Genomic DNA, 19,779 nt, shown 5'->3' on the forward strand with positions numbered 1-19,779 from the left:
AAGAGTAAATGCTCATTACAGTGTCAGAGTGCAGTTTAGGCACTATTGACCTATGGCTATTACTTAACTGATCGTAATATAGTTTTAATTTATCTTTCTGACAATATTGTGTTTGATAATGTTTCTGTGTATGTTTTCGTGTCTGTGCTCAGTTCCCTAATTTGTGAGAGATGACAAGATAAGTATCTGTTTATAAGGGCTGGTGTGTCTCTTCATCCGTGTTTCCACATCAGACAGCTGAAGCTACAGACGCAGAGAAGGAAGAAGAGAAGGTAATTCTGCAGCTACAAACTTCTGACTTTCCTTTACTGGACTGACAGTGGACATAGGTCTTCTGTTCTACAGAAGTACAGAGTTTTTCTCTCTGTAGCAAAGGTTATCATCATCTCATCATCTCCATCATGAAGATGCTGACTGTTTCTGCACTTGTTTGTGCCATGATGGCTCTGACTCGAGCTGCTGGTCAGTTTTATAAACAGAAAGTGTTACAGATGAATGTGTTGTACAATAACGATCAAGGTCAATAACTGCTGTGTCAAACTTTCTAGCTCTTCCAGAGGCAAACCCCGAAAATGCCCAACAAGGTCAGTGTGTGTTGTTCTGATGCTCTGCTGATGACTTACATGTTGTATAAATTAAAAGCATTGGCGGATAAAATGTTTATTGTAACTTATATTACGTCGTCTTGTATTATGTTTTAAAAAGTCATGTTATACTGTTTTATGTTATGTTATATTGTGCTGATATGTCATTTATGTCATAATTGTTATTTCGTGACTATTTTATGTTGTTATGTTACAGTGTCATGTCATTAAAATAAGTTGATTTCATATCTACATATAGAGACTTTAGAGACTCCACATTACTCACCAAACTCTACTTGTTCTCAGCAAAGAGTCACCTGGTCAAGAGGTCGACAGCTTGTTCTGGTCGCTGGTCTGAGTTCAGCGGTCGCTGTTTCCACTACGTTCCAAAACCCATGACTTGGGCCCAAGCTGAGGTAAAGAGGGAGACTTTGTTTTAGTTCAGAAGGCTTCTACAATATGTTTATTTTGTTTGCACATACATAGACATTTGGTTAATTTGCAATTTCTCTCTCTCTCTCGTATTTATCTTCACTGTAGAAAAACTGTGAGTCCATGGGTGGAAACCTTGCGTCCGTTCACAACCTGCTGGAGTACCATGAGATTCAGAGGCTGATCATGAGCGCAAGTTATGAGAACAAAGAAACATGGATTGGAGGCTCGGATGCACAAGAGGTATATTTATCTTTACACAAGCTCTTCTGGTCATTAGTGTTATTAATTCATTTAATATTTTGTTGTGTCTTCTAGGAGGGTGTGTGGTTGTGGAGTGATGGTACACCCTTCAACTATCGGTCTTCTGGAGGGTTTGATAACTTTCAGGGCAAGCAGCACTGTCTACAGATAAATTATGGAGGTAAATCACAGCGTACTGATTTCATTTAGAGCATTATGTATGAGTATATAATTTACTTAAACACAACACCGATGAAACGTCATTAACGGTAAAGAAATTTGAACATCAACATTTTGAGGAAAACCGTGTGAAAGTTCCAGACCAGCTGCTAATGGGTCGAAATGAATGAACTTTCAGTCTCAAATATTCTTTCTTTGTGAATGTCAGTATACATACTTTCACATGTTGGTTTTTGTAGTGTCGCCTTAACTGCTGTGTCGTTGGTACTTTCAGATGATAAGCGCTGGGATGACACCTGGTGTAACGTTCGCCTCCCATCAGTTTGTGCCAAAAAGCCCTGATAATTCTCAGGTGGAGAACCTCCCAGAAGCCCAAACATGGGTGGATGTGTGTTTGTGTGTATGTGGGATGCATCTATCTTTGTGCCATCAGTCTCATATCTCCATATATCTCTGTCTGAATCATATTTCTATATATCACTGTGACGCAATTTAAGGAAAGAAACAACAAGTGACAGAAACAGTTGCTGGATCATTTCTGAGGCCATGTGGCTTTAATAACAGCAGATCGAATCTGTTGTTTAGCACAACATTATTCTGCACAGTGAACTGTTCTTTCTTGTCTTTGAAAGAATAAAAGTCTCAAAAATAAGCTGTGTCATATCTCCTGTTTTTATTTCCCACATCTCGATCAAATGTGGGCATCTTTGAATGGTTTTGTATCAACTAAAAACCACATCAGCTGTTGCAGCTCAGCTCACATTTAAACAGTTGAAACATCTCATTGCATATACAAGTGAAACTAAGTGTGGGCATGTGAATGTATTGTGTAATGTAATGTGTGAAAGTATTTAGTGACTAAATACACAGAATTGATACAAGGCGACTCTATCATTAGCAAAGAGCAGGGTGAAAACAGTCAGGTGGCAGCTTCTCCTTTTTTGCAGGTTATGTGATATGACGATTTCTGCCTGCTGAGTATCAGTGATTATAAGTTACCTGAAGAATGTTTAGATTCATCAGAATTAAGCAAAATAAAAAAAATAAAAAATATTCTCAGGTATGGAGATGTCTGCTGTCCCCCTCTTCTTCCTATGCATCCCTTCATCTTTCTGCCATCACTGGTTCACTGCTGAACATTTATTAGAACTCTGCCCCCTGCTGTAAGGAAGCTCAACTACCATCAAGCTTCATTTTCAGGAGAACATGTAGAATTAATTCAGCAAAAGTCAAAAACAGAAAAGAAGGATCACAGAAATGTTGTGTATAATCACTGTTAAAAGAAAAAACAAAACACAATTTCATGACACAAAACAGCCTGAAATTAGATTTATCTTTTGATCTCCCCGTTTTATTTATTTTTTTTTTAAACGTAATGAAGGTGAGACACAGTGCAGGAGAGTAGTGCTTTTTGTGACATTTATTGGTATAAAAACAAGTTTAAAATGCTACTAGGATTTCCGCTTGGATTCACACTTCACTATGATTACAGTTTAATGCATCTGCAGACATGAACATAAGTCTTTACAACCAGAAGATGGTGCCACTGACAGAGTTCACTGTCACACTGTGATGATGTTTATGAATAGGCCTATTATATTAAACAAAGTTTGAAAGTCATCGGTTCTGCAGCTGCATGTTTTTACACGAGGCTTCTTTATCATTTGAAGGAAAATAAACAGGGTTTGATAGTATTTAACTCCTGTGTTTTATTAAAAGTGATTAAAATTCCTTATTGTTTGGGGATTTTCGTTAGTTTTGTTCACCCCACCTTCCTTTAATGTGTGTTTTCTTATCTGTTTTGTAGAGTTTTATCTGGAGCTGCTGTAACAAGTGAATTTCCTGAGTGTAGGATCAATATGTTACAGTGGGGAGTTGAACCCAGGTCTCACACCAAAGGCATGTGTCTTATACACTGCTCCATTGCGACCCCAATGAGACAAAGATGCAGATGCTTAATCCCAGAAATGAGAACAGACTCTGCAGTTCTGCTTGTTGTAGGTATGTTGGTGTATTTTGTCTTCAAAGTGAATTTTAAACCTTTAGTTGTGAAAGTAATGTTAAGGACAACTCTGATTCACACAGTGTCATACTGGGAACTGACTGGTACAACTTCAGTCCTCAACTGGTTTTCCCCAAGAGCTGCTTGATGGTACTTACAGAAGAAGCCAAGAGCATTAAATGTACTAAATCTACTGTTTTTTTGCAGATCCATCTATTATGTTTTATCAGAACTCCCAGTTTCAAGCAAGTACTTGTGCATTTGTTCCCTTGTATCCCAAATGTACAGTTATATTAACTTCATTAAAGATTCAGCAGGTATTTCTGTTAGTCCAGAGTGAGGACCTTAACGTCATACTCTCGGGTGTTCCTATTCCAGATTTTGTTATATAGCTCTTTCGTTATCTCCCTCTTGCTTCTCTTTGGCCTCAGACTCTCCACTGAACCTTCATACTACAAACCGACACCCTGAGGTGCTATTTCAGAAAATTCAGAGCTCGTTAAGTTCATCAAGGGAAGAATATTGAGCATCATGACAATTATTCCAGTAGTTGATATTTTTAGGGCTGCTCACTAAATGTTGTTGATTTTTATCATGTTCAGCCTCAATTGGCCCTTGTCAATTGAGTTGACTTGGAAAATTCTGGTTTGAGTACATGCCTTTACATTTCACTGAAATCCAAAATGTCATCTTGCTGGTGGTGCTTACTAGAAGATATGTCAGGAATAACCTAGGTCATAAAGATTCATCCTCTGGGGTGCATGTACTGTATGTCTGTACGACGTTTTGTAACAATCCATCTTGGAAATGTTGAGATATTTATCTGGAGAACTCACAACATTGACCTGCTAGTGGCTCATGAACAAAATTTGAGGGGATCACTAGGAAGGATTCATCCACTAGGGACCATGGCTATCTGAACCAATCTAATAATAGCGATATCTTATAGCCACGACATCTACATAGCTTATAATTGATTTCAAGTTTGGGTCTTGAAAAAGCAGAATACACTAGAGTCCTGAACATGCAGACACAGTAAATAATGTAGTTGGATAAAGAGTGCTGGATAAACACAGTGCTCTGAAACAGAAAGGTTATAAGCTAGTTAGCCAGGGATGCTAATGTTAGCAGGCAAACTGTCAAACCACTTTTGAAATGCTTCTTAATTGTTTCATCTTTAGTACGTGAGTGTGAGTGAACCTGGGAGGGAAAACAGACAGGGTTAGTGACCGCAGCAACAAAGTACAGGGAAAATGAGAGAAAACAAAAAATATGAGCGCCTAAACGCAGAGGTGGCACCAGGTATGGAGCAACAACAATAAAGGAAGAATTGTGTGGAGATCCGGGGTTGAAATACAGGCAGGGATGAGGTGATTACTGGCAGGTGTGGCAGGCTGACGAGGTGGATGATGAGGTGCAGGTAGTTGGCTGGGCTCAGGAGCAGAGGGAGAGAGAGAGCACACAGGGGAGAAAACACAGGGAGGCAAGCAGAGAACAGAGAAAACCAAGGAAAAAGCAGAATAACTGATAAAAAGGAGAATAAAAATACCAGGACACTCACCGTCAGCCGGGCTGCCACCACAACACTGTGGTTCAGGAGGTAGAGCACGTTGCTCGTCAATCGGACGATCAGCGGTGCAATCCCCGGCTCCAGGCTGCATGTCGAAGTGTCCTTGGGCAAGATACTGAAACCTGAATTGCCTCTGGTGGCTGTACCAGAGCATTTACTCTTGTGGTCTTAAACAATTTGTGTCTGATTTGAGCAGAAAGAAACTGGATGGCAACCTATGGCACACGTGCCAGAGTGGGCACACAGAGACACGTGAGAAAGCAAACTCAGTCCTACAATACTGACATATGATATGTCGCTACAGATGATCAGCCACCTTGATGAAATAATGTTGACATTATTATTAAAATTGTCAAAATAATCACAATAATTGTAACGCTTTATGTGCTTTATGATACATGACCGGGCAGGCTGACCAGCAGGTCAGCTGCAGCGGAAGCTGTCTGTGTGTCTGTAAGTCTGGGCCAATCTAAAACATTCAATTTCAATTTTTTCAATTTTTGATACGAGCAGTTCTATTTCGTATAGGCTTTGACCTCTAAGGCTATCGCTATTGGGTTTACCCCTTCTGCGTGGCTGCCACTGAGAATTTTAGTCTACGCCCACACACAGCGCGGGCCTCTTCTAGGTCTGCACCTTGTATATATACACAACGGTGAGACCCATCCTTCGACGCTACTCGCGGTGGCTCGCTTCCTGCTCGAGGCACAGATGGATGGACAGCCTGATCTACTGGGATCACAGGCTGCAGTTCACCCTTCCATCTACCTGAAGGACGCGTACTTTCATGTGTCCGTCATTCCCGCACACAGGAAGTTCTGCGTTTTTCATTCCAGGGCGCCCAGTACCAATACAACCGCCTGCCCTTTGGTTACTCCTTGGCCCCGCGCACTTTTTCCAAGTGTGTCAAGACGGCCCTGGAGCCGCTGTGGCAGTCTGGCATCAGGGTCCTATTTTACCTGGACGAACTGCTGCTGCTGGCGCCGTCCCGGGACGAAGCGGTGGTGCAGGTGGCCCAGCTAGTCGCACACCTGTCTTACCTGGGCTTCACGATGAACTGGAAGAAGAGTGCTCCTTTCCCCTCCCATAGACTCACCTACTTTGGTGTGGTACTGGACTCCTCTCTCCAGAGAGCGTGGCTCTCTCAGGAGAGGGTGGATGCTCTGATGGAGCTGCTCCACTGTTGTGAATTATTTTGGAGCATTATAGCCTAAATTGTTATCATTAATTACTATAGCAATGGTGGTCTACATTGTCATCATTTAAAGTGTTATTTTATAGTGTAAAGTTAGGATCACAGTTTTAAAACTCTATAGCTCTGAGTGTGTGTGCTCCTTTCTGTATCTAACTGCCCAGGCTCAGCAGTAGCACATGTGTGTGTGTGTGTGTGAGCAAGTTTGTGTGCTTTGGGAGAAAAGGGAGGGAGCACAGTGAGGCAGCATCAAAAACACTTACAAAGGAAAATATAGAAGCAGATTTGGTGAAAATTGGATTACAAAACATACATCAGTATAGTCCATCACAGTAAGAATGTCCTGTTTCTAGAACAGAGCACAAACAACACCAGTTTATTCCATAAAAGTCAGGTTATGGAAGAAATAGTATGATCAAGCGGAGTACATGCAAAGGACACAGAGAGGAGGAGCAGGCAGTCAGGGACTTTCCCAGATTCAGGCGCAGTAGGAAAGAGAGCCAAGAGATGATATGAAGCCATGAAACAGAGCTATAAAAGGAAGTGAAAGTCAGTCGTTACATAGTTTTCAAGTCGGGTCTCTGTTCTGGTAACAGAATGGGGCTCTATTTTGCACCGATCTCTGACACACTCCGGTGGAAATTTTGTGTTCTAATTGGTGTCTGTTTTTGTTGATAATAAAAATGTTGGTAAAAGTTTAAGCTTTCTTATCTGGCCCAAGTCTCGAATTTTTACACGACACCACCATGTTGTCCCATGAGCGGCGGTGGCAGCTCTGTCGCTCATGAAGCTCCTGGGCCTCATGTCGGCGGCTCACATGGTGGTTCCCCTGGCTGCAGCGGTGGTTCATCCGCTTGCGTGTCGTCCCCGGTCAGACAGAGACAGCGCCGATCCTGTCTGTGCCCCAGGTTCTGGCCTACTGGCGGGACCCTCTCTCTCTCTCGGTCGGGGTCCCCCCTGGGCATGGTCACATCCCACATCTGTCTGTCTCCAACGGCTGCTGGTGGGGCAGCCGTGGAAAATCCGCTGGAGGGGGGACGCTCTCTCTCAGGCAGGGGGTACGATCAGGAGTTACCCACTCCTCGACCAACCTCTCTGGGTCTGGCCACTAAGAGGCGATGCCTGGAGGGCTTAGATCTCTCCCGTGAGGTGATTCGCACCATCCAAGAATCGAGAGCCGCCTCCACTCAGTCCTCTTACTCCTCTAAGTGGTCGGCTTTCCAGCGCTGGGTCTAGACCAGGGGACGGATCCGGTCACCTGTCCGCTGCCAGCGGTGCTTTCGTTCCTCCAGCTGCTCATGGACAGGGGGCTGGCATTTAGTACGGTTAAAACAAACACTGCCACTCTTTCGTCCTGACACGATGACTTCGGGGACAGGACTGCGCTCTCCCACCGCCTGGTGAAACGCTTCCTTAGAAGCGTGCGAAGAACTGTTGCCCCACAGTGGGATTTGACGCTGCGTTTATGCGCGTTAACCCAAGTCACGTTTGAGCCTTTAGAGACTCCTGGCTCTGACATCAGCCAAGAGGGTCAGTGATCTGGCTGCCCTCTCTGTAGCTCCGTCGTGCCTCCGGATTCAGGGCGACCGCATCTTGGCTATCCTGTGCCCTAACCCGACGTTCATGCCTAAAGCATTACGAGCTCCTTTTGGTCGCGTGCCATCCTCTGGATGGCATCAGAGCGCACTCCACGAGAGGTGTCTCCTCCTCAGTGACATCTGCACGGCGGCCTCCTGGTTATCCCCATGCTCTTTCGTACGTTTCTACCCACCTCTTTCTGACTCACTCAGAGTGTTTTGGCTGAGTGTGTGGTGCGCCCTCTCCCACGGGATTGTGTGGGGGGGTGGCAGCTAATGTGGTTGCTGTCGTGACCCCACCTGCGTCTGTACAGATGCGGGGCCCCCCAACCAAGTTTCCTGACTTACGCATGGGTCGGCCCTCGGCCTGCTTCGCCTCTAACCCAATAGCGATGAACTTAGAGGGCGAAGCCTATATGAAATAGAATGGGGGTTACGTATTGTAACCCCACATTCTATAAATATAGGCGCAGCCCTCTAAGTTGTAGGCCTCACTGGACCTTGGTTCTCAGTGCTGAAGAAAAGGCATTTGGGAGCTGAAGGCTGGGTCTCACCGTTGTATATATATTCAAGGTGCGGACGTAGGAGAGGCCCACGCTGTGGGTGGGCATAGACTAATTCTCAGTGTCGGGCAGGGCACTTTTAAAGCTCATCATGGCCTCTTGCCTTGTTATATTTCTGACCTTTTAGTCCCATACACACCAGCACGTACCTTGAGATCCTCGGGCAGAGGTCTGCTGTCTGTTCCAGAGTCTCGACTGAAAACTAAAGGGGGCAGAGCGTTTGCTGTCAGGGCCCCGAGGCTCTGGAACAGCCTGCCCAAGGAAATCAGGACGGCTGAGTCAGTGCACTCTCTTAAAACATACTTTTATAGGAGAGCCTTTCCCGATTTTATTTGACTTTATTTTATCCCTTTTATTTTATTCTATTTTAGTATTTAGTATTTAGTATTAGTATTTTAGTCTATTCAATGTTTTCTTGCTTTTATCTTGTATTATTTTTGTATTATTGTTTTTGGGGTATTATTGTCTTTACACTTAAAGCACTATTAGATTATTATTATTATAATGAACGTGAGTGTTCCTGCTTAGTGAAAGTACCTTTGACAAACAATTATTTCAATGTTATCTTTATGATCTCCATTTATTATCTATTCACTGAAACTTAAGCAGTTGCTGCAACAGCAGGCAGCTGGAGGCAATTCAGGTGTTTTACAACCCTTTGTGCCCGATTGCTGCAATTTGCATCAAACTTAAGACTCCTCTTCTGAGTTATCATTCAGTCAAATCTTAACACAGATGATGATACACACATGTTCAGTGTGGTGGCCGAGTGTCACTTATACTTCGTGAGGATATCATTCATCCATTCATCATGACTAAACATCCATAAAGCCATTTTAAAAGTTCATATAAGCAGGGATGTACTGGGACGGACACGGAAAGGCCTTTCATGGAAGTGCCGTGTGTGGGCGCAGCAGAGATTTTTGTAGTTATTTTAATAAATAGTGTTGTACTTGTATACAGTCAATTACATTATGATAAAGAAGAAACTTTCGTGACACCCGCCTCTTAAGTTTGTATAAGTGAGGCGCCACTGCACTGAACAAGACCAGGCCAGGCAAGCCTGATGTAGACAAAGTGTTAACAGGACACAAACACTGCTCTGGTTCAAAGTCAGTGTTCTGGCCCTCCATACACCCCAACCACCTCCTTGCTCAGGCTTTTCTGTTAAATATCATACACCTACTATTACCATCAAAAACTGACGCTACAGGACTTCCCCCACTGCGATGAACTATGACGCTAAAGGGATCCCCAATGCGTTGCAAACAGACATCGATGGGTCTTGACCATGTGTCCATGTGACAAGTCAGGGAGTGAGAACAAGGTTCATCTTCAGCTCTGAGTTGGCCTATTCCTTGGTCAGCTCCCCTGTGCTGGTCCCTGAGTCTGCTTGTACTGATTATACAGCTACATATGCATGAAGAAGAACATCAGTAATAATCCATAATAATAATCCATTTTTCTATGAGTTATTGCCTACCCAGCTCTGCATACTGCGCCTTTTTCTTTTAGACATAGTTACCTTCTCTGTTGTGCTTCTCATACAACCCAGCGCTGAGTTCAGCACCAACAAAACGTATTGACATTAAACTTGTCCTAAATGGAAAGTAAACTACTTTGATTGGCGCCTTTGAGCCAATCAGATTTTAGTATAAACGAGGATCAGTTCAAGTTGGGAGGGCCGTATTGGTTTGGCCACCCTGAAAGACACAGACAGATTTCACCGCTGCTGACTGGCCGGCCGTGGCTGAAGAGCCAAACGCAAATCTTAAGGCCTGCCCTCGACTCACACCTGCTGTCTCCGACTACCAAACAACTGAAATAGCTTTAACCAGCCTGCAGTAACAAATCAACACAAAGTAGCTGACACAGTACATGTTTACACCAAAGGACAAATAGCAGTCAAGAAAAGCACAGCATCTCATTATGACTACACAGTATGAATAAATGGAAGATGGCATCTGCATACGATCCATGTGGCAATTGTCTCGTGTCTCGTGAGCCCATGTGATCAGCTGGGTAAGTTGGTATGTAGGCCATTGCTTCAGTGGACTGAACCTTAAGCCCCTTCTGTGGGGCTGTTTAAAGGACAACAGGATTGGGGTGCAGATGTGTGTAACTGTGTAAATAAAATTTACTCTGTGTAAATAAAGGTAAAAGAATATTTGACATAGATTAATTTCAATCTAATTTATATACCACCAAGTCATAAGAGAAATTATTTAATTGCACTTTTCATAGAGCTCATTTAAACCATAGACTTTGTAATATTATTTACAGAGACTCAACACATCTCATCATTAGCAAACGTGTAATAACAATAATATCATAATAGTGATAATAAGAAGAAAAACAATTGTAGCAGCAGGTGTTCAGGCAGAAATACCTGCAGAAAACAAAACTTCCGGAGAGGGAAGAAGTCAAGTTAGTAACATGTATTAATGAGATAAGAATCCACACAGATGGAGAGGAAGACACAGTAGCTCAGTACAATCTTGGACTCTAGCAGCGTGACTACGGGATGGTTCAGGATTCACCTGAGTCAGCCCCAACTATAAGCTTTATGAAAGCCTACTCTTAAATGTGGGGATAGTCTCTGACTCCTGAACCCAAACTGGAACCTGATCCCACAGGACAGGAGCTTGAGAGCTGAATGTTCTGGCTCTCGTTCTACTTTTAGAGAACCACATTTAAACCTGCATTCTGGGAGCGCAGTGCTCTGGTGGGTACAAAGGTACAAAAGTACTATGAGCTCTTTAAGATAAGATGGCATCATCTTATGACCATTAAGAGTTTTGTAGGTGAGCAGAAGGATGTGGTCTCACAAAGCTGCACTGTAAAGCTTGGGAACAGGTCCAAAACAATCAAATAATAAAGCCACATGTCAATATTCATTAACCACACCATGACACACTTTGCACGTCCAATGCTAATTACCGGATATGAAAAAACATTTGTACAATAACTTAATTTACATGGAAATTTAAGTTTCTCTTATGTCACCACTGACCCTAAGAGGGAGTTAGTTTCATCAGCTAGGAAGCTGTAACATGCAGGAGGTTCGTGAATGCGGTGAGGATAACACAACACCACAGCCTATTAATTTTAACATAACATTAAACTGTCCACTTGGCAAACTATTTTAATCAGTCCTGTGCCCGATCAGTCCATAAGTTATGGAACAGAGACATTAAGAGAGAGAGAGAAAGAGTAGAATTCCTACAGGACATCCTGCCTTTGCACAATCTGCCCTTTTTATTAGACATTAATGCATGGAATAAGCTCCCTGATACTTTGAGAAGATGCGTAGGTTTCATCATCCTGTCATGTGATGTCAAACATGTATCTGCCCAGGGCCTGCAGACGAGAAGTAGCTATAGGAGCTGGATCTGATACACATCTGTAACACATAGATCTCTTCTCTTTGTATTAAATACATGTTTTGTACTTGCTGCCTGACAAATAAATGTAATAAAACTAAACTATTGCCTGTTACCTTGTATCAGTGGTTCTCAAACTGGGGCTTGGGCCCCCCATGGAGGGCCACAGTACCACTGCTAGAGGGGCATGGATATTGAACAGACCCAAAGTTGGAAAAGTATGATTCATGTGGTGGCATAAACAAAAAAAGGGTTCTGTAGCAACTAAGGCTGTTTTGCTATCACCTGTGTTGTTAATGATTGATTCCACTTTTCATGGAGTCGGGGAGCTTAAACTTTTTTGGAGTACCACTGTTTTACATCAACATGAACCTAAAACCCGCATGTCTTATGCTACATGCTTTTGCAGAGTTAAACTGTGAGGGGCAGGTTGTCCATGTCTACCAGTCACAGGGTGGGTGGTTCAATCCCCACGTCCTTCAGTCTGCATGTTGTTTGTGCTCCAAAGTGATAGGATGACTATCAGTTTGAAGTTGTCAGAATTTAAGAAGACAAACTGAAATATTCAGCTGAATCTAGTGATATTAATATCTAACTGTAGAGCTTTCAGGTTGTGTTAACCCTCTCACTGACTTGAAACATAGATTAGCCTTTAAAGTAAACAGCTGATGCCATCTGAACAGCTGTTAAGTTAATTATTTAGGCATCTCTTTTATAATCCACCATCAACTAAGGTGGAGCATGTATGTATAATGTACAGATGTACTTGTGTAAACATATTTAGTGATTATTGGATGGTCAGCTTACTGTATATAAGTCTTTCTCAGCATCTACACTCAGGCTGACACTGAGAAGAAGAAGAAGATAATCCTCCAGCAGGTTTGCTTCACTTTTCTCTCTCCATGTTTTTGTTTTCTATTTTGTTGTCACTTATTTGTAGGAGGACTGCGGTCGTTACCTCTGTTTCTGAAGTATTACTAACACGTCTGTCTCTCTTTGTTGAAGGTAATCATCAACTTTTAAATCAGCATCACCTCCACCATGAAGACGCTGATTCTGTCTGCACTTCTTTGTGCCGTGATCACGCTGACCAGAGCTGCTGGTGAGAGTCGCTGTTTACAACATGTGTGTGTGTTCTGACTGAGTTTGTTTGTGAGGAAAAATACACAGCAACATGATGGACATAATCACTAACTGGTGTGTTTAACTGTTCAGCTCTTTCAGAAGCAAAGGATGAAGGTGGGGAAGTGGCAATAATTCAAGAAGGTGAATACATATTTCTTCACTGTGTTTTGTAAACTTTGTCTGGAGACTCAACTTGACCCACTTGTTTTCTTTTGACTTGCTCAGGAGAGCATCATATCTTGGAGAGGTCAACATCTTGTCCCAGTGGTTGGACTAAGATCAGCGATCGCTGTTTCCTCTTCGTTCCACGAACCATGACTTGGGCTGAAGCTGAGGTATGATATGATTTGGGTTTGATGCAGAGTGCTTCTACATTGAGTTTGTTCTGTTTGTATGGACTTGCACACTTAACTTAACTTTGCATCTTCCTCTCGCTTTGGTGTCCTCTTATGTTGTTTTTCTACCCCATCTTTGTCTGTTTGTCTCCACTGTAGAGAAACTGTCTGTCCTTAGGTGCACACCTTGCATCTGTACGTAGAGCTGAGGAGTATCATCAGATTCAAAGGCTGATAGCAGATAAAACTCATGGGAATCCACAGACTTGGCTCGGAGCCTCTGACGCTGCCCAGGTATATCATTCATTGTTACAAAAAGATAGAAATAATAGTTTGACATCCATTTGCTCAGTAAGGCCGTGATATGTGATCTCCTCCCTATGCGGACTTTGTCGCTCCGTAACAACGTCACATGACGTTTTTTATAATTTTTAGAGCCATTAAAGGGTTTTGTTACTTTAACGTAAACAGACCTGCTGAAATGACAGATGCTGTTGTTCTTCTTCCGAGACGTCAAGGTAGAATTTGTAATGACAATGTTTTGTCAAAGCTTTATGGTCTTTAGGGTATGTTTACAATGTTTGATTCAGTTTAGATTGTTATTAATAAATCTATTCAATTCTGATTTGTGTTTTTTAGGAGCGTTTTTGGTTCTGGAGTGATGGTACGCCTTTCACCTTTTCATACTGGTGCAAAGGAGAGCCAAATAACCTTAGGGGCCAGCACTGTTTACAAATAAATCATGGAGGTAAATCAGAAAAGAAATTTTTTGCATATTTTTGCATGGGACAATAATGTACTTGTTGTGTAAATAAAAGAGGCTATATTAATGACAAAAGTGAGATCAGTTCATAAATGTATCCATCATCTTTTAAGCACAAACCTCTGCCTTGTTTTAGTCTTCATCAGCATCAAATGATACGTTCTGCTAAATAACCATGCTCACATCTTTCTGATCCACACAGATAACAAATGCTGGGATGATGTACAGTGTCACACTCGCCTTCCATCCGTCTGTATAAAGAAAACCAACTGATTCCTGGGCTGACACAGAGGCATGAAGCACCTGAAAAAATCACAAACATGGGTGGATGTTTTCTCTCTCTTTATGCCATCAGTCTAATATGTACCCTGAAGGCTCTATATCACATTTCATGTCTTTATTTTCATTTTCAAGATCTAAATCGTCTCTGAGGTCTTGTGCCTTTAATAAGCACAAACTTATTCTGCAGAGTGAACTGTGCTTTCTTGTTTCATGCAAATTAAAAGTCTCAAGCATTAAAACAAGCTGGTCTGTGAGTCTGTTTAAGATGTGATGTTTTAAGGGTTTAACTTCACTGTTCAGCAGCCAGTAAACAATCTAAAGACGGAACTTTAGTTCTCTTGTTGGAGACTTTAAAAGTTAATGTTATGTGTTTCACTGACAGAAGATGGGATAGCATCAATGCTGCAAAGCTTTGTCATGAAGTTCAACCAACAGAACAAGGGGGCGTTTTTTCAAATGTAAATAAATATGAAGGACTGTCACACAAATGTTCTTCTGTTCAAACAGATAAATAGATATCATTTTTAAGGATCTCTTCCATGATCAAAAAACTGTGTGCTCTTGCTGTGAGCTCACAGATAAACAATATCAATAATATCTTTTTTTCTGGGTTGGTCTGACAGGAAACTGTAGTGATGTGCTGGTCTGTATGCAGGAAACATTTACAGTTCACTCCAGTATCATTGCAAATGTGTAGTTATGGCAACAGACACAAACACTGCAAACACTGCAAAAGTATGGAGGGAAAAAAATTTTTAGTCTTATGATTTGACTGTAAATTATGTTGTGATATACCATCCATCCATCGTCAACCGCTTATAATGCGTACAGGGTCGCAGGGGGCTGGAGCCAATCCCAGCTTACATCGGGTGAAAGGTGGAGTACACCCTGGACAGGTCGCCAGTCCATCGCAGGGCTGTCTCTAATTCCAGCTTTCAGGACCGTAACCAGGGTTCAGGAATTAGTAAGGTCACAGAGCTTATTTAGGGTAATTCATACCAAAATGACACCTAAACACAACCAAAGTTACTACAGTCACACAAACTAATGATCTATAATGGAATACATACAAAGGGACCTGTTGGCAAAAAATAGGCTACTTATATTAAAGCTAAATTCTGCTGTATGTGTGCGTTTGCAGTGAAGGCTGAAACTGCACAGTGGACTCATCAACTACAGGCTCCTCATCATGTTCTTTCTGTCCACTGCTTAGCTCACTAAAATTTAATAAAATATGAGATACAGACACACAGGCTACAATCAGATTTAAAACACAGTAGTACATTTTGTCTAGTTTATAAGATATTACACAACACTGCTCCGCTTCCACTGAAGACATTTGTTGTGCAGAGAGCTCAGGTCACAACAGGTACCACAAAAATGTATCATTCCCTTTATTTGATATATTTTGCTTTTAAGTGCTGACTGTAATCAGTTATTTTATTTTACTTGAAATTTCATTTAAATTCTTTATTTTAGGTTGTCATTTTAATAACTGATGGACATATGAAAATTAACCTGTTGAGCTAACTCTGGCTCATTTACAGTTACATTGCTGTTGATTAATGAGCACCGTCCCTGTCAAATTAAGTGAAATAAATGAAAAGAAAACAGCAGGAGTAATGTAAGACACAAACTGGTACACTGCCTGGGTTTAGAGCCCCCCCCCCCCCCTACTTTTCTTTTGTTCAGTAATACACGCAAAGAAGATTTTCATGGATGATTCTGCATTATGCAACATCTTCTTCAGTGACAGTGATATTTCTGTGGCAGAGGAAGCACACTTACTCTGATGCAATAATTCCCAAACTTCTGTTTTGAATGCATGTGTTGCAGGGCACTTCTCTGCCCACAGAGCTTTCTATTGTTCTAGACAGGTTTTGAATCCTTGTGTTGTTTTGTGTCTGTGTTTTTTCTTCTGTATTGTTGTGTTTTATATGATACTGGTGACTATATGAAACCAAAACATATCTTAAAGAGTTAGGTGATAAAGATTGTATCATCCAAATAATATAAGCAATATTTGTCTGTTCAGTTTAAACAAATAGTGACATTGCTGCCTGATCTGCTCCTTGTTTGTTTGGTAATAATGATTTGACATTAAGCAAACTGACTACAAGTGATGATCAATAACTGCTGAAATAATTACTCAACTTCTCTTTTAAATTTTGTCCAGATACAGACATTGAGCACAGGTTTAAGTTTTGGTCTTTGTATATTGTATATATTGTATATGCTACATACAGTAATTGGTAGCAGTTAACGAGTAACCTTCATTCAGTCATTGCCTCTGGTACATTTTCCACAAGTGGCAGCAACTGAAGAAGAAGGTTTGCAAATTGCAGAATCATCATTGAAGGCCTTCTTTTCCTTGCATTTTATAATGAGCAATAGAAAAGTATGAGGAGCCTCTAAACCCAGTTTGACACTCCTGCTGTTATTAATGTGAACCTGCAACTTAATTTTAGTGTTTCACTCTTGATAGGGCACTTGCAATGACTCTAAGCTCTACACAGCTGGCACTAGGCCTTTTTTAAATGTTTTATGTAGGTTTCCTCATTTACCATCATTTCTTTATGAATTTCACAGTTTATAGCCTATATATATATGACACTTCTCCCATTTGTTTCCCTATTATTTGAAACTTCAACACTGTTTCTTAGAAATTACGTTAATATAGCGCGCTCCCTTTTCCTTTGTCTTAACCCTCTATTGCCATATGGAAACAATTACTTTATTTTTTTCGTGTCTGTGCTCAGTTCCCTAATTTGTGAGAGATGACAGATAAGTATCTGTTTATAAGGGCTGGTGTGTCTCTTTATCCATGTTTCCACATCAGACAGCTGAAGCTACAGACGCAGAGAAGGAAGAAGAGAAGGTAATTCTGCTGACTTTCCTTTACTGGACTGACAGTGGACATAGGTCGTCTGTTCCCTACAGAAGTATCAATAACCTGAGTTTTTCTCTCTGTAGCAAAGGTTATCATCATCTCATCATCTCCATCATGAAGATGCTGACTGTGTCTGCACTTGTTTGTGCCATGATGGCTCTGACTCGAGCTGCTGGTCAGTTTTATAAACAGAAAGTGTTACAGATGAATGTGTTGTACAATAACGATCAAGGTCGATAACTGCTGTGTCAAACTTTCTAGCTCTTCCAGAGGCAAACCCCGAAAATGCCCAACAAGGTCAGTGTGTGTTGTTCTGATGCTCTGCTGATGACTTACATGTTGTATAAATTAAAAGCATTGGAGGATAAAATGTTTATTGTAACTTACATTACGTCGTCTTGTATTATGTTTTAAAAAGTCATGTTTTACTGTTTCATGTTATGTTATTTTGTGCTGATATGTCATTTATGTCATAATTGTTATATCGTGACATGTTATTTTATGTTGTTATGTTACAGTGTCATGTCATTAAAATAAGTTGATTTCATATCTACATATAGAGACTTTAACTGGAGACTCCACATTACTCACCAAACTCTACTTGTTCTCAGCAAAGAGTCACCTGGTCAAGAGGTCGACAGCTTGTTCTGGTCGCTGGTCTGAGTTCAGCGGTCGCTGTTTCCACTACGTTCCAAAACCCATGACTTGGGCCAAAGCTGAGGTAAAGAGGGAGACTTTGTTTTAGTTCAGAAGGCTTCTACAATATGTTTATTTTGTTTGCACATACATAGACATGTGGTTAATTTGCAATTTCTCTCTCTCTCTCGTATTTATCTCCACTGTAGAAAAACTGTGAGTCCATGGGTGGAAACCTTGCTTCCGTTCACAACCTGCTGGAGTACCATGAGATTCAGAGGCTGATCATGAGCGCAAGTTATGAGTACACAGTAACGTGGATTGGAGGCTCGGATGCACAAGAGGTATTTTAATCATCATGTACAAGCTGTAAATATCAAAAACATATAATATTTATGATTTGTTTGTTTTTTTAAATCATACTATATTTATTAACTATATTTTATACCATGTTCTCTCACTTTATTCCTGTACTATATATCATGTTAAAGTATATTACTACATTTTACTTTACATTAATATAATATTATATACATTATATTATATTCATACTATAATATGTTAACATGTCATACTGTTAGTATCATGGCAAAATCATGTAATATACTGCTGTCCTACTGTATTCACTGTTGATGGTATCATATCATATTCTATTGACGACTGATCACACCACTATGTCATTTCGGTTCAGACACTTATTTACATTACTGCTTTCACAAAGTGCATCATGGGTACTGTGTGCATATAGCTTGCTGTGTCATTTTGAATTAAACGGATATTATATAGCTGTCTATTTTTAATTCTATTATTATTTAAAAAAATGTGTATTCTGTACTTCCTATTATTATTATTATTTTACCTTTGTACAACCTACCTTTTCCAATTCTCCATCTTTGGATCTTTCTAATTACCTGTATTTATTTATGTCCTTGTGGTGCTGCAACTGCAATCGCTGGGGAGACTTATTTCATCTTAAATAAAACTGATAATAAATGCTTTTAAGTTCACGTAATATCCATTTCTCTTCTGTCTTCCAGGAGAACCAGTGGTTCTGGATTGATGGTACACCTTTTAACTACTTGAACTGGTGTGGTGGAGAGCCTAATAATCTGGGCGGCAGGCAGAACTGTTTGCAAATCAATCATGGAGGTAAAACAACATAGTGGTTTATGTAGAAGTGATGTGAATTATTAGAAGTGATGAAAGCTAATTTTACAATTAAAATTCCAACTTACAGCTCAGATAAATAGCATACTGTGTCCCTAGTAAACAATGTATTTGTGAATCAGATAATCTTTGTTTATATGAAATCTGTGGTTTGTTAGAGTAACAGAATTTGCCACACTGATATTATATTAGTTCGGCAATAACTTGCATGTAATATCAGTCACCATAATGTTGCTTCACCAAACCGAAATTGGTGGAATCAAACTATTTTAATTTCCGGTTTGTGCAACATTCATTCACTCCCTTTTCTTGGTACCTGCAGATCAAAAGTGCTGGGATGACTATCAGTGCAACTTTCGAAGACCGTCTGTCTGTGCCAAGAAGATCTGATGATTCCTGTGCTGTAACAGAGTCATGTAGGCTTCCGTATTTCTACCATGAGCCTCACATACAAGCTGAAGTCTCTATATCTCATTTCATATCTCTATTGCTTTAACGCCACTTAAAGAACGAAGCGACAAGTGACATAAACTGGAGCTGGATTGTCTCTTAGGCCTTGTGCCTTTAAAAAGAGCAGACTGAATGTGTTATGAAAAGAAGGAACATTCTTGCATACAGTATAATCTGTAAAATTTTCAATTTCTTTGTACAAGAATAAAACGCTCAAGCACTGGAACAAGCCTGTCATGAATCTAATATTACAGCCTGGGGATATATATCTAAAAGCAAACATTTCATTCCTCCAGGCAGATATATTTGAAAGGAAACAGTGTGACAGTGCTACCTGTCTTTGGGGAGATTTAAGATCACACAAAAAAAGAACCTTTTAGAACATGCATTTGCTTTTTTTCTGCT

The 19,779-nt window shown here is 40.8% G+C and overlaps 3 protein-coding genes across 4 annotated transcripts; all 3 read left to right on the forward strand.

Annotated features, from left to right (window-relative positions):
• Positions 1–210: 210 nt before the first annotated feature.
• On the forward strand, positions 211–2,095 carry LOC119912958 (ladderlectin-like). The gene is made up of 7 exons (XM_038732255.1): positions 211–272; positions 371–462; positions 549–584; positions 891–1,000; positions 1,125–1,259; positions 1,335–1,440; positions 1,714–2,095. The coding sequence occupies exons 2-7, from the start codon at positions 402–404 to the stop codon at positions 1,779–1,781; spliced, it is 516 nt and encodes a 171-aa protein (XP_038588183.1). The 5' UTR covers positions 211–272; positions 371–401; the 3' UTR covers positions 1,782–2,095.
• A 10,465-nt stretch (positions 2,096–12,560) lies between these two features.
• On the forward strand, positions 12,561–14,470 carry LOC119912954 (ladderlectin-like). Of its 2 annotated transcripts, XM_038732248.1 has the most exons (7): positions 12,561–12,605; positions 12,732–12,828; positions 12,942–12,992; positions 13,077–13,186; positions 13,346–13,480; positions 13,826–13,934; positions 14,152–14,470. In XM_038732248.1, the coding sequence occupies exons 2-7, from the start codon at positions 12,768–12,770 to the stop codon at positions 14,220–14,222; spliced, it is 537 nt and encodes a 178-aa protein (XP_038588176.1). In that variant the 5' UTR covers positions 12,561–12,605; positions 12,732–12,767; the 3' UTR covers positions 14,223–14,470. The 2 variants fall into 2 exon arrangements, with proteins under 2 accessions (XP_038588176.1, XP_038588177.1); XM_038732249.1 differs by lacking the exon at positions 12,942–12,992 and having other exon boundaries at positions 12,568–12,605.
• A 2,512-nt stretch (positions 14,471–16,982) lies between these two features.
• LOC119912947 (type-2 ice-structuring protein-like) lies at positions 16,983–19,508 on the forward strand. The gene is made up of 7 exons (XM_038732237.1): positions 16,983–17,109; positions 17,205–17,296; positions 17,383–17,418; positions 17,733–17,842; positions 17,967–18,101; positions 18,795–18,906; positions 19,247–19,508. The coding sequence occupies exons 1-7, from the start codon at positions 17,009–17,011 to the stop codon at positions 19,312–19,314; spliced, it is 654 nt and encodes a 217-aa protein (XP_038588165.1). The 5' UTR covers positions 16,983–17,008; the 3' UTR covers positions 19,315–19,508.
• The last annotated feature ends 271 nt before the right edge of the window (positions 19,509–19,779 follow it).

The sequence above is a fragment of the Micropterus salmoides genome, unplaced genomic scaffold, assembly GCF_014851395.1.
Source record: "Micropterus salmoides isolate LMB-PRFRI ecotype aquatic unplaced genomic scaffold, ASM1485139v1 Ms_hic_scaffold_2, whole genome shotgun sequence".
Classification (NCBI taxonomy): Eukaryota; Metazoa; Chordata; class Actinopteri; order Centrarchiformes; family Centrarchidae; genus Micropterus; species Micropterus salmoides.

Bases quoted from the DNA above. Each gene is read 5' to 3' on its own strand.
- LOC119912958 (XM_038732255.1), top strand. From the start codon at position 402: ATGAAGATGCTGACTGTTTCTGCACTTGTTTGTGCCATGATGGCTCTG. The intron at 463-548 runs GTCAGTTTTATA...CAAACTTTCTAG, and splicing joins GGCTCTGACTCGAGCTGCTG to CTCTTCCAGAGGCAAACCCC. The intron at 585-890 runs GTCAGTGTGTGT...ACTTGTTCTCAG, and splicing joins CCCCGAAAATGCCCAACAAG to CAAAGAGTCACCTGGTCAAG.
- LOC119912954 (XM_038732248.1), top strand. From the start codon at position 12,768: ATGAAGACGCTGATTCTGTCTGCACTTCTTTGTGCCGTGATCACGCTG. The intron at 13,187-13,345 runs GTATGATATGAT...TCTCCACTGTAG, and splicing joins TGACTTGGGCTGAAGCTGAG to AGAAACTGTCTGTCCTTAGG. The intron at 13,935-14,151 runs GTAAATCAGAAA...TGATCCACACAG, and splicing joins TTTACAAATAAATCATGGAG to ATAACAAATGCTGGGATGAT.
- LOC119912947 (XM_038732237.1), top strand. From the start codon at position 17,009: ATGACAGATAAGTATCTGTTTATAAGGGCTGGTGTGTCTCTTTATCCA. The intron at 18,102-18,794 runs GTATTTTAATCA...TCTGTCTTCCAG, and splicing joins GAGGCTCGGATGCACAAGAG to GAGAACCAGTGGTTCTGGAT. The intron at 18,907-19,246 runs GTAAAACAACAT...TGGTACCTGCAG, and splicing joins TTTGCAAATCAATCATGGAG to ATCAAAAGTGCTGGGATGAC.